General features: G+C 42.0%; 1 protein-coding gene across 1 annotated transcript; it reads left to right on the top strand.

The window, feature by feature from the left end:
- Positions 1-993: 993 nt before the first annotated feature.
- On the top strand, positions 994-4,021 carry LG02H11orf87 (linkage group 02 C11orf87 homolog). Its single transcript, XM_073613490.1, has 2 exons — positions 994-1,368; positions 2,134-4,021. The coding sequence occupies exon 2, from the start codon at positions 2,235-2,237 to the stop codon at positions 2,691-2,693; it is 459 nt and encodes a 152-aa protein (XP_073469591.1). The 5' UTR covers positions 994-1,368; positions 2,134-2,234; the 3' UTR covers positions 2,694-4,021.
- The last annotated feature ends 7,853 nt before the right edge of the window (positions 4,022-11,874 follow it).

Raw genomic sequence — 11,874 nt, 5'->3', positions numbered from 1 at the left:
ATGCTGTGCTCTCCTGCTTAGTGTAGTCAGTTTTTAATAGGAGAGCAGAGGCACTGGCAGGAACATCTGGGAATTCACTCAAAGGAAGCGATACAAAGAGAACAGGATACTTTCTCATACAAGTACATGGTACAGCAGCCACATATCAGGAATATGAAATGTTGGGTTTACATACCCTCTAAGGAAGCCCATTTATCTGCATGCACCAAAACAAGAGGCATGCAATATTTTTTGAGTGCAGTGCCTTACAGAATAAATGACACTGCATTATCCCAAGTTGTGAAATACACGTTACCGCAACACGATGGCATGAACGACTCTAAAACAAAATTCATTATTTTCAGGGGACCAGAATTCCTCTATTTGCTAGTGACTTACAATTTTTTGCAGCTCTCTGCCCTATCCTAATGAATGGTAAATGGATCATGATAAGCATAGGCGTGCACAGGGGGTGTGTGGGCACACCCTAATCACCCCACGTGGCAGATTCCCCCTGCTGATGTTAAAATTGTAAAAAAAATATATATATATAAAAAATAAATTGTAAAAAATAATACAAAAATAAAATAATAAAAATGAAAATACCTACTGACACTGCCCACTACTGCCCTACTGACACCTCCATTGCCCTACTAATACCATCCATGTTTTAATACATTTTAAAATGTTTTTTGCATTTATTTAAAAGCGTGTGTATATATATTACACATACATACATACATAAACACACACGCACACGTGTTTGAGCTTTGGGGTGCACACCCTAATACAATAGGCTGGTACACCTATGAGGATAAGATACAATACCTTATAACTTTTTTTTTACTCTCCTGAATAATATTAGGACTGATCGGATAGATAGAACAGTAGAGCCAACCCCAGCAGTTTATGAGCACAGGCATCCAGGATGGAGATCCTCATTGATTTGCAGCTTCAGTAGGAATTGTAATGCAATGTGAATATAGCTCAGTACTGCAGAGGAAGGCTGCAGGGTTCTACCACAAACCTCCTTCTAAATGTATTCCAGCATGGAAGGATCGCACTGCCTCCTGTCAGCAATGCTCTGAAATCCTGTGCTCACCCTTAAAGGGTGTTGCCTGTGCCGGGGTGCAGAGGGAGGGGGTCCTCGCCCACTGGCAGAGCACTAATGGGGAGGCACATCTTGCTGCGGGCGCCGGCTGGAGGGACCGGCAGCTCAGTGAGCAGAAACCCAAGACAGTGGCAGGATGACGTCAGCACAGCGCAGACTGGCAATAGGCTGCTGCCTCCCCAGCTGCCCGTCCGCTCATTCAGTGCCTTCTGCAGCCAGGAGCAAGCCAGCGGCGGGGATTCCAGCAGCAGCAGCCGCATCAGCCAACCTACCTACAGGTAAGTGCCTGCAATGGGAAGATCATCGCCCTGAGCCCCCCCTGTCCACAGCACACACACACCCCCTTTTGAAGCTTATCAGACACCTTCCGTTCAGGTATGCATGGTGAATGCCAGAGCCATAGGTGCAGATCAGGTAAGAAAGGAGAAGGGTGACACTTATATATGTCTGCATCAGAAGTAACTGCAGTCCCCAGTATTTTCTATTGTCCCAAGTTTGCACTGATGTGTCACCGTAGTGAATGGAGGGATGGGGGACATAGAATGAAGGTAGCCAGGTACTTGGCATCCGAATCAAGGCTTCCTAAGGTACATTAGTGAATCAAATCCAATAATAAAGAGCTCCATGAGTGTTTAATTCAGCTGATTACAATTGTCGGTTTAAAAGATTAGGATGCAACAATGTATCAGTTAGTTATACCGGTGTTAAAGATACAGATACAACTATGTATGAGTTGGTTACAATTGTCGGTGCTACAGAGTAAGATGCAATAATGTATTAGTTGGTTACAATTGTCGGTGGTATAGATACAGATACAACAATGTATCGGTTGCAGTTGTCGGAGTTACAGATTAATATGCAGCAATGTATCAGTTGGTTGCAGTTGCTGGTGTTAAAGATACAGATACAACAATGTATCAGTTGATTACAGTTGCCGGTGTTACAGCTACAACAATGCATCATTTGGATCGTAGAATCAGCCCACACACACACATATATTGCAGCTGGATTCTCAGTAGTAATCCTTATTTTTTGTTTGGCAGGTTGATGTCTATGAAGACTTCCTTCTTCAGCCCTAGCAGTGTCACCACATCAGTACAGATAAGAGGGAGGCGAGGTGTGCCTTCTTCCCTAAGCCTTCCCAATGAGTGCAAGGATCTCCAAGCAGCTGAGGCTCTCTATGCCCCCTTGCTTGCTGAACAGGACCTCTTCCTTCAACACTACCAGCTGTGTGACCGAAGTGGAGCCTTTGTTCCAGTCCTTCTCCTCCACTCTGGTCCTGATCGTCCTGGCCACTGTGATCTTCTGCCTGGTGGTTCTGTCCCTCAGCACCTTCCACCTGCACAAGAGCAAGATGAAGAAACGTAAAATAGAGAAAGCCCAGGAGGAATACGAGAGGGATCACTGCAGCCCCAAGGTAGAAAGGGGCAACAGACAGCCAAGTAAGGCTCAAGACCCCGGTGGCCATGACTCCCCTGACATCCAGAGAAGAGACCAGAGCCCCTTCAATCCCTATGCCAGGATGATCGAGCAGCCTCAAAGGGAAGCTTCAATTTTGGACGATGCCAAGGAGGACTTTCTGCAATCCGTGGTCTTGTCATGATCTTGAGGGCACTAAGAGGCACTGTGTTGTACATATTTGGTGACACCGTCCCGGGAAAAAAAAAATTAATAATAATAATATCGATACAAAGCGCATGATTCCAAATCCATATTGCGTTACCATACAAGATGACAAAAAATGGGGTTAGTCTTATTTTTTTTTTCTTTTCTGGAGACGAAAGGCGCACAATGAGACCAAAATACCATCTTGCTTAAGGAATCCCATCCTGCTGTATATAAGAGTCACCCAGGATACCGGTACCTCTCTGTATGAGCTATATGATATTCTATGTTATCCTATCAATCCACACACAAACTGGACACAAAAGAAGACAGCAACCGTTGGGGAGTCCTAGTGTTTAAGATGCATTGTGGAGGCTTTAACAATGGAGAGAACACAAAAAAAAACTCAGAACACAATAACATATAGAAAGCAAATAATGTCTACTTTATTTCTTATTTTCTAATATAACATTTGCCTTGTGGAGCTTAAATCAAGTATTGGTAGGTAATCTCAAGCGCTGCACCTTGCTACTACCCCAGCTTTCCAGTTCCTTGCGGTTAGTCCACTGTGTGTGGTGCTAAAGCCCAGCCGCACAGTTTACTGGGGAGCTGTCCACTGTGTGTGGTGCTGAGGACCAGCCGCACAGTCTAGTATTCGTTACGGTTAGTGGGGAGCTGTCCACTGTTTCTGGTGCTGAAGCCCAGCCGCACAGCCTAGTATTCCTTGTGGTTAGTGGGGAGCTGTCCATTGTGTGTAGTGCTGAAGCCCAGCCGCACAGTCTAGTATTCCTTGTGGTTAGTGGAGAGCTGTCCACTGTGTAGTGCTGAAGCCCAGTCGCACAGTCCAGTATTCTTTGCAGTTAGTGGGGAGCTGTCCACTGTGTGTGGTGCTGAAGCACAGCCGCACAGTCTAGTATCGCTTTTAGCTCTCTAAATAGGTTCTCTCTCCTTTTCTTCTCTGTTGCCTTCATTGAACAAATGTCCTGTTTGCTTAACTCCTGTCTATGACCTGTACTTGTTGTACACAGAGATATTACAGTTTTTTTTTGTACAAAGAAAATTATTAGGTGATGTGCAAGTGCAGTCCTGAAGTGCAGTTATGCAGTGACTAATCCCAAATATCAATATGATTTTCTTTGTTATGTTGAAAAACATGTGCCCTTATTTTACCTCCTATTGATACTGAGGCGAACATAGCTCTGTACTATGCACTCTTTAATGTATGCTTTTGTTTTACTGCTGCTGAGGGGGGTGGGCAGACCAGCAAACTCAATTCAGTGGCATGGATTAGCTTCTATTGTTACAGGAATAAATTTTATATATTAAGCTTACGCTGGCATCTTGATGTTTCATGATTTTATTATGACCTGATAAAATAAGAGTAGGTGCATTGGTTGCCTCTTTATCCTTAATGTTGGGTACATTGTAGGATGGGTGTACACTATATACGGGGGGGGGGGGGGTTACTAAAACTGGGTCAGCTGTGCATGACAACAAATCAGCTTCATCTTGTTTATTTATATATTACAGGTACTTTTGTAGTGGCATCAATTTACGCAACACTTTACATAGATATTGTATGTTCACATCAGTCCCTGCCCTCAAAGAGCTTACAATCTAAAGTCCCTAACTCACATTCATTCATACATACACATACAGGGCCAATTTAGAAAGGAGCCAAGTAACCAACCAGCTTGTCTTTGGAGTGTGGGAAGGAACTGGAGGAAACGCACATAGGCACAGGGAGAACATGCAAACTCCAGGTAGTGCTACGGTTAAGTGGTCACTTAGCCACTGTGCTGCACCACACACTTATTAAATGTGTGTATGTATATATATATATATATATATATATATATATATATATATATATATATATTTACAGTGCAGCAATAGTGTTAGTAATAAATTGGGGGGGTCATTTTAAGATTGAAATATTTTAGTATGTACAGGGCAGAGGATGGTTAACATTATCAATTTTAGATATTTGTAGTATATTTATAGAGCATAAATTACATAAAGGACCATTAACACCAAAAAATATTGTATTCTGATATCTGCACATATAGGGCCAATTTAGACAGGACCAAGATAGCCTACCAGCATGTCTTTGGAGTGTGGGAGAAAACCAGAGTACCCAGAGAAAACCCACGCAGGCACAGGGAGAACATGCAAACTGCAGGCAGGTAGTGCCATGGTTGGGATTCAAATCAATGACCCTAGTGCTGCTTGGCGGAAGTGCTGCCCATATAGCCACTGTTCTGCCCATTTCACATCATTTGTTCAGTTAAGCTTTGAAAATGAAAGCTAGAAGCTGATTGGTTGCCATGCACAGATGCTCCAGTCTTAGTAAATTTCCTTTGTATGTCTGCCAGGAGTGCTTCGCAAATGAGTATCTGAGTGTGTGCACAGTTTGTGTTTAGGATGCAAATATTTAACCCTAGGGTCTGAATTTACAATACAGTACAGTACTTGATTTCAGTTTGTATGTTACAGATTACAGCACATTAATGAGAAGTGTTTGGTTTTTCATTATTTGATAAAGTAGGGAGATACAGTATGTAATGATAATGTGCAAATAGTTAAGACTTGTGAAAAACAAGAAAAAATCATTTCTGATTTGCTGCTGTGTGTTTCTGCACTTTGCCTAATATGGTTCGCCTTATGTAATGCATTTGTCAAATGGACATCTGGCATCTGGTAGTGGGAATGAATGGCGTACAATTGAGATAATGACCCACCTATTTATACTTCAAATTTCCTGTAATCACTTTCCTTGCCAGTTTTGTATTAGACTCATTTTAGAGTGCTAGTCATTACAATTAAATAAATATTGCCTATTTGGTGAGCTCAGTCAGGGTGCAAGAATAGGTATCCCTTCATTTCACTGGGGCCAGTAACTGCACAATATATCATAACATTTCTGATAAGCAAAGTAGATCTAAACTTTAACTGGATGACATTTCGTTTGCTAAAACAATGCATATAATAGACAATTGCCATTCTTTCTCATTAAATACTACGTTCAGCTTTTATCATCATTTTTGCATCTCAGTGCTCCCCAGCCTCTTTCAGCCTATCTACATGAACTCAGCATTGGTTATACATCATTGCTCTGGATTCTTGATTGTGATAGCAGTGGACAATGCCTGCACAACGTATATCATTATGGATGTTTGTAACCTCCGCAGGGGTGCACTGACAGGGTAACAAAGCAGGAGCTCAACTATTAAACAGTCATTACACCATCAGGTATTATTTTCATGAAAGCCACAGAATTAAAAAAATGAAAACAACCTTTGAAAGTGCATTAACATGATAAAGTGTGTATGAGATATTAGTGCTTGGGTTTAGATCTACTTTAACCACTTTTAGCAAAGGGATTCGTTACTGCGAATCGCCGTATGGGTACGTCTGTACCTTTAAGGGCGATAGCAGGTGCAGGCGTACCGCCGGAGGGATGCACGTGCCCACTGCACGACTGGGAACCCGATGCTCGTGGCCGGCGTGCGCGTTCGCCACCGGCCACCCGCAATCGCATGCAAGAGAGCAGGAACAGGGATTGTGTGTAAACACACACAAACCCCTTTTTTGTCAGGGGAGAGGAACAAATAGGAACAAACAATCTCCTCCCCAGTCCGTGCTATCCCCATACAGTTAGAATCACTAACTAGAGAACACATTTAACCCCTTGATCGCCCCCTAGTGTTAACCTCTTCCCTGCCAGTGACATTTATACAGTAATCATTGCATTTTTTTTTAGCACTAATTGCTGTATAAATGTCAGTGGTCCCAAAAATGTGCCAAAAGTGTCCGTTCTGCCCGGCGCAACGTCGCAGTACTGCTAAAAATTGCAGATCACTGCCATTACTAGTAAAAAAATAATAATAATAAAAATGCCCTAAAAATGCCTTTCCCATAGTTTGTAGTTGCTATAACTTTAGCGCAAACCAATCACCAAAATTATGTAGAAGAATATATATTGGCCTAAACTGAGGAAGAAATTTGTTTTTTAAAAACATTTTGAGGATATTTATTATAGAAAAAAGTAAAAAATATTGTTTTTTTTTTCAAAATTGTCACTCTTTTTTTGTTTATAGAGCAAAAAATAAAAACTGCAGAGGTGATCAAATACCACCAAAAGAAAGCTCTATTTATGGGAAAAAAAGGACATCAGTTTTGTTTGGGTACAGCATTGCACGACTGCGCAATTGTCAGTTAAAACGACACAGTGGCGTATTGCAAAAAATAGCCTTTTCTTTAAGCAGCCAAATCTTCCGGTTTGTAAGTGGTTAAATATTAGATTAACACTTAAAATATCATTTCTAGAGGGCCTAACTCAGGGGTATTCAAATTACTGGTCTTTGCTTGTAAAAGTAACTTAATGTATGTACTTTAATTTGTTAATATAACTCCCCTTTTGCACGCCACCTAAGCTTATTACAGGATCAAAAGTCAAATTATGTGAAGAAAAAGTTGTGTCAGTTTCTTGCTTCACAAAATGCACACTGGGCTTCCAGAAGCAGATGTACCTGTTGTAAGCAAAGTTTAGGCTGAAAGCTAATAGGTTTTGCCGAAAGATTTAGCAGTTTAGATTTCCTTATTTTTGCTGTCCTGTATCAGCAGCAAGTAAACAAGGACTATTCCATCATTTGTGGTATTATTATTATTATTATTATTATACAGGATTTATATAGCGCCAACAGTTTGCACAATGCTTTACAACATGGGGGCAGACAGTACAGTTACGATACAATTCAATACAGGAGGAATAAGAGGCCCCTGCTCATTAGAGCTTACAATCTAGAGGGGAGGGTCAGGTGAAACAAAAGGTAATAGCTGTGGGAGATGAACTGATGGAGAACATGAAAATGCAGTTAGGTGTGGATAGGATAGGCTTCTCTGAAGAGGAGGGTTTTCAAGGATCGTCTAAAAGCTAATAGAGAAGGAGATAATCGGACAGGTTGGGGTAAGGAGTTCCATAGGATTGGAGAGGACAAGGGAGCTAGATTGGAAAAGTCCTGGAGGCGAGCAAAGGAGGAGGTGACAAGGGAGCTAGAGAGCAGGAGGTCTTGAGAGGAACGAAGAGAACTATTAGGATGGTATTTTGAGACTAGGCTAATGATGTAGCTGGGGGCTAAATTGTGGATGGCTTTGAAAGTTGTTGTTAGTATTTTGAATTGAATTTGTTGGGTGAGCGGGAGCCAGTGGAGGGATTGACAGAGAGGAGTAGCAGACACAGAGCAATTGGTAAGGTGGATGAGTCTGGCAGCAGCATTCATGATAGATTGAAGGGGGAATAGCCTATGTAAAGGTAAGCCAATGAGAAGGAAGTTGCAGTAGTCAAGGCGAGAGATGACCAGGGAGTGAATTAAGAGCTATGTTGTGTCATTGGTTAGAAAGGGGCGTATTTTGGAGATGTTGCAGAAGGCAAGGCGGCAAGATTTGAACAGTGATTGGATGTGGGACTTAAAGGAGAGTTCAGAGTCCAGGACTACACCTAGGATCTTGGCATGCGAGGATGGGCTGATAGCACCATCACTTTTGTCAGAGATCAGGGGAAGGGGCATGTGGTGGAGGAAAAATTATAAGTTCGGTTTTGGATAGATTGAGTTTGAGGAAGTGGTGTGACATCCAGACTGATATACCTGTTAGTAAAGGAGACTGAGGGAGGGACCTGAGGGGTAGAGAAATAGATTTGGGTGTCGTCAGCGTAGAGATGATATTTGAAGCCATGGGAGGCATCAGCTGACTCAGGAAGGAGGTGTAGATTGAAAATAGGAGAGGCCCAAGAACAGAACCTTGGGGGACCCCAACAGAGAAAGGAAGAGGAGAGGAGGAAGTAGGGTTGTAAGTAACGCTAAAGGTGCAGTTGGATAAGTAGGAGGAGAACTAGTGAAGAGTATAGTCACGGAGATCAACGGCGTGGAGTTTTTGGAGGGGGTGGTTAACTGTATCAAAGGTAGCAGAAAGGTCCAAGAGTGGGAGTACAGAATAGTGTCTATTGGTTTTGGTGGTTAGTAGATCATTTGTTAGTTTTAGAAGAGCAGTTTCAGTGAAATGTTGAGGACAAAGTCCAGACTGAAGGGGATCCAGAAGGCTATTCTTGGCAAGGTGGTTGCTCAGTTGGTTGTAGACCAGATGTTCAAGTAGTTTAAATAAAAAGGGGAGCAAGGAGATGGGGCGTAGGTTGTTAAGATTGGTTGGGTCCAGTGAAGGCTTTTTAAGTATGGGGCTGACTAGTGCGTGTTTTAGAGAGTTGGGGAAGATTCCAGAAGAGAGGGAGAGATTGAAGATGTAGGTTAGAGAGTGTAGAATAGAGTCAGAGTGTGAACGTATCTTTTGCGAGGAAACAAGATCCAGTGGGCAGGTGGTTAGTTGGACATTAGCAAGTAGTTTAGCAACCTCATCTATACTGGTGGGGTTGAATGAGGGGAGTAAGGATTGTACCTGTGGGCATGAAGTGTAAAGCATGGACGGTATCTGAACAGCAGAGAACAAATTGTTTCAATCTGTTTGAAGTGATTGGCAATCTCCAGGGCAGTGAGTGTGTTAGTGGGTGGAGGACGAAATAGAGAGTTGAAGGTAGAGAAGAGTTGGCAGGGACGGGATGATAAGTTGTTAATGAGAGTGATAAAATAGGTCTGCTTGGCAGTGAGGAGGCAGGAGTTGTATTTTTGGAGGGCAGATTTGTATTGGTTGAAATCTTTCTGAGACTTAGTCTTGCGCCACAGGCACTCAAGAGTACAGCTATTTTTTTTCAGACTTCTAGTGTCATCTGTTTGCCAAGGCTGAAGGGTCGCGGCCTGATTCTGTGTGTAGTGAGGGAGCCAGTGTGTCCAGGGAGACTAAAAGTGAAGTGTGTAGACAGAAGTGGCTAGGTCGGTGCAGGACAGGGGTGCGATTTTGTCATAGAGGAGGTCAGTAGCAGAATAGAGACGAGAAGGGATGAGATGACGTAGGTTTCTATGGGTAGCTGTTAGGCGGTTGGAGGGAGAGGAGGTGGAGGAGAGGGAGAGAGTGAAACTAATAAGGTAGTGATCAGAGAGAGGAAAAGGATAGTTGGAGAGGGTGCACTGAGTGCATAGGTGGGAGAAAACCAGGTCAAGGGTATTGCCTTCAGAGTGAATGGAAGCATGTATCCATTGCTTCAGGTCATGTGTGGTCATGTGTGGTCCTCCTTAAAGTTTCATATATATATAAATAGCTAACCTTTTTTGATAATCATAGATCATACTGCAGGACTGGCACAGTGCTAAGGATAAGCTAAAATTCTCTATGGCTAGGCCTGGCAAAACTGCATCTTCAGAGGACACTGGGGCCACTGGTTTACATAAATACAACAATGGTTCTGGGCAGCCTGGCATTATAAAGTAAGGTTAGATGAAAGATAAAGTAAATGTACATGAAAACTTAAACAAAGTGCACTTACTGGAACTGCATGTTCCAGTATGACCCCATGGCACACGTAGACCTGTAGTTCAGCCATAGCGATAGCTGGCTTGCCATGGGTTTTTACAAAGTGTCTTCTATAGATAATATATTAAGGAAAAGTTCAAGGTGCAGATACCCGTAAAAAATAATTGTTTACATTTATGATTAGGAAGTCTGATTGACTGCTATGGGTTTCTGTAATGTCCACATCATCCTCCCTACTTTGTACTGCTTTGTCTGTCTTTTCCTTAGCTCTCGTAAGTAAATTTATTGTCTAAGATTTGTATCATAGGAAGCACATGGATTTATGATGTATACATTCATCCCAGTAGCAGCTCTGGTAATAACTTGTTTAAGCTGATATACAGTGGCCCCAATCAATGGCAACATGTCACTGGCCTCAAACCTGATAGCTTCTAGAGCCAGGTGGGGGCAGGGTGGGGATGTCATTGGAATGACGCACGTACATTACAACACTTAAACTGCAGCGTAGTAACAAATCTAGCCAGGATTTGCCTTAGATCTATAGACATTGATTGCTCACTTGGAAGTGTTGCAGGGTGTATCTGGGGCTGGAATTATAAGGAAGATGTCTGATTGCTATTTTGGTCACGTCCTGAGCCCAGTAGGCTGCATGGCCCTGTGATATTGCCTGCATTAAGAAACCTAGGTTTATGTTACTGCATATGCATTTAGTAGATTAGATTTTAATTTAATGTTTTAATGTTTATACATTTTTGTAATGACATGATTTATGAATAATATCAGAAAAATGAATACAAATTATATATATATAAAGAGAGAGAGAGAGAGAGAGAGAGAGAGAGAGAGAGAGAGAGAGAGAGAGAGAGAGAGATTACATTTTGGGAAACAGAAACATTTGAAGTTAACCTGTCATCTATGATGTCAGACTAAATAAAAATAATATATGTAATATAGAGATCACTTTTAATTTCTGAAGTTAAACTCTGAGCAGAACAAAGAATAAAGTAGCTCCCCCCCCAAACCATCCTGTTTATATTATTTGTTTTGTGTAGACCTTAATGAGTGGAACACCTACCTTACCGCATGGTCCCCCAGGCTCCCTCCAAGATGTGTGACTGGTCTGAAGCCGCTTTTTTTAATCAGCCATGCACCCATCTCCTCTCCTCCCAAAGTCATCACTTACAATGCAGATCAGGGGTCCTACATTGTATGTGATGAGGTCAAGGGCCTGACCACATTTTCTCTGAGTGACGTGAGGACTGGAGCACCAGCTGCCATGGGAACAAGGTTTATGTTAGGTATAAGTCTCTAATTAAACCCCCTAGTAATCTAGACATTAGCCTGGAAATAATACTGTGCACTGAGTTGTTTGACTTAGTACACTCTTTCACGCTTGATCACTGGGGGGACATTTTCCACATATGCCAAGTGCCCCCTTTCAGTGCTCATTTGATTGAGGCTTCAAAGGAAATGCATAATGCTTTATATAGATTTTTATTATGTTCAGAAATACAAAATAAATTGATTTAAATGATTTTAGTTTGGTAAATAAAAAATAGTGAATAATGATATGTAAACAGGGATAGAGAGGTGCTATGCCACAGCTCCAATGCATTCAGTTTTCTAAATCTAAATTGCAGCTTGAGCTTTATGTGAACAACAATTTTTATTTTTGGCCTTAGCCTTAGATTAACCCTGTGAACATGTAAAAGAAGCCTAGAGCCTCACCTGATTGCAGGAAATGTAAGGAAAGGAAATGT

This window comes from Aquarana catesbeiana, linkage group LG02 (genome assembly GCF_042186555.1).
Source record: "Aquarana catesbeiana isolate 2022-GZ linkage group LG02, ASM4218655v1, whole genome shotgun sequence".
In the NCBI taxonomy this organism is placed as follows: domain Eukaryota; kingdom Metazoa; phylum Chordata; class Amphibia; order Anura; family Ranidae; genus Aquarana; species Aquarana catesbeiana.
Note: the sequence above shows the minus strand (reverse complement) of the source record. Positions and strands in the feature narration are given on the sequence as shown.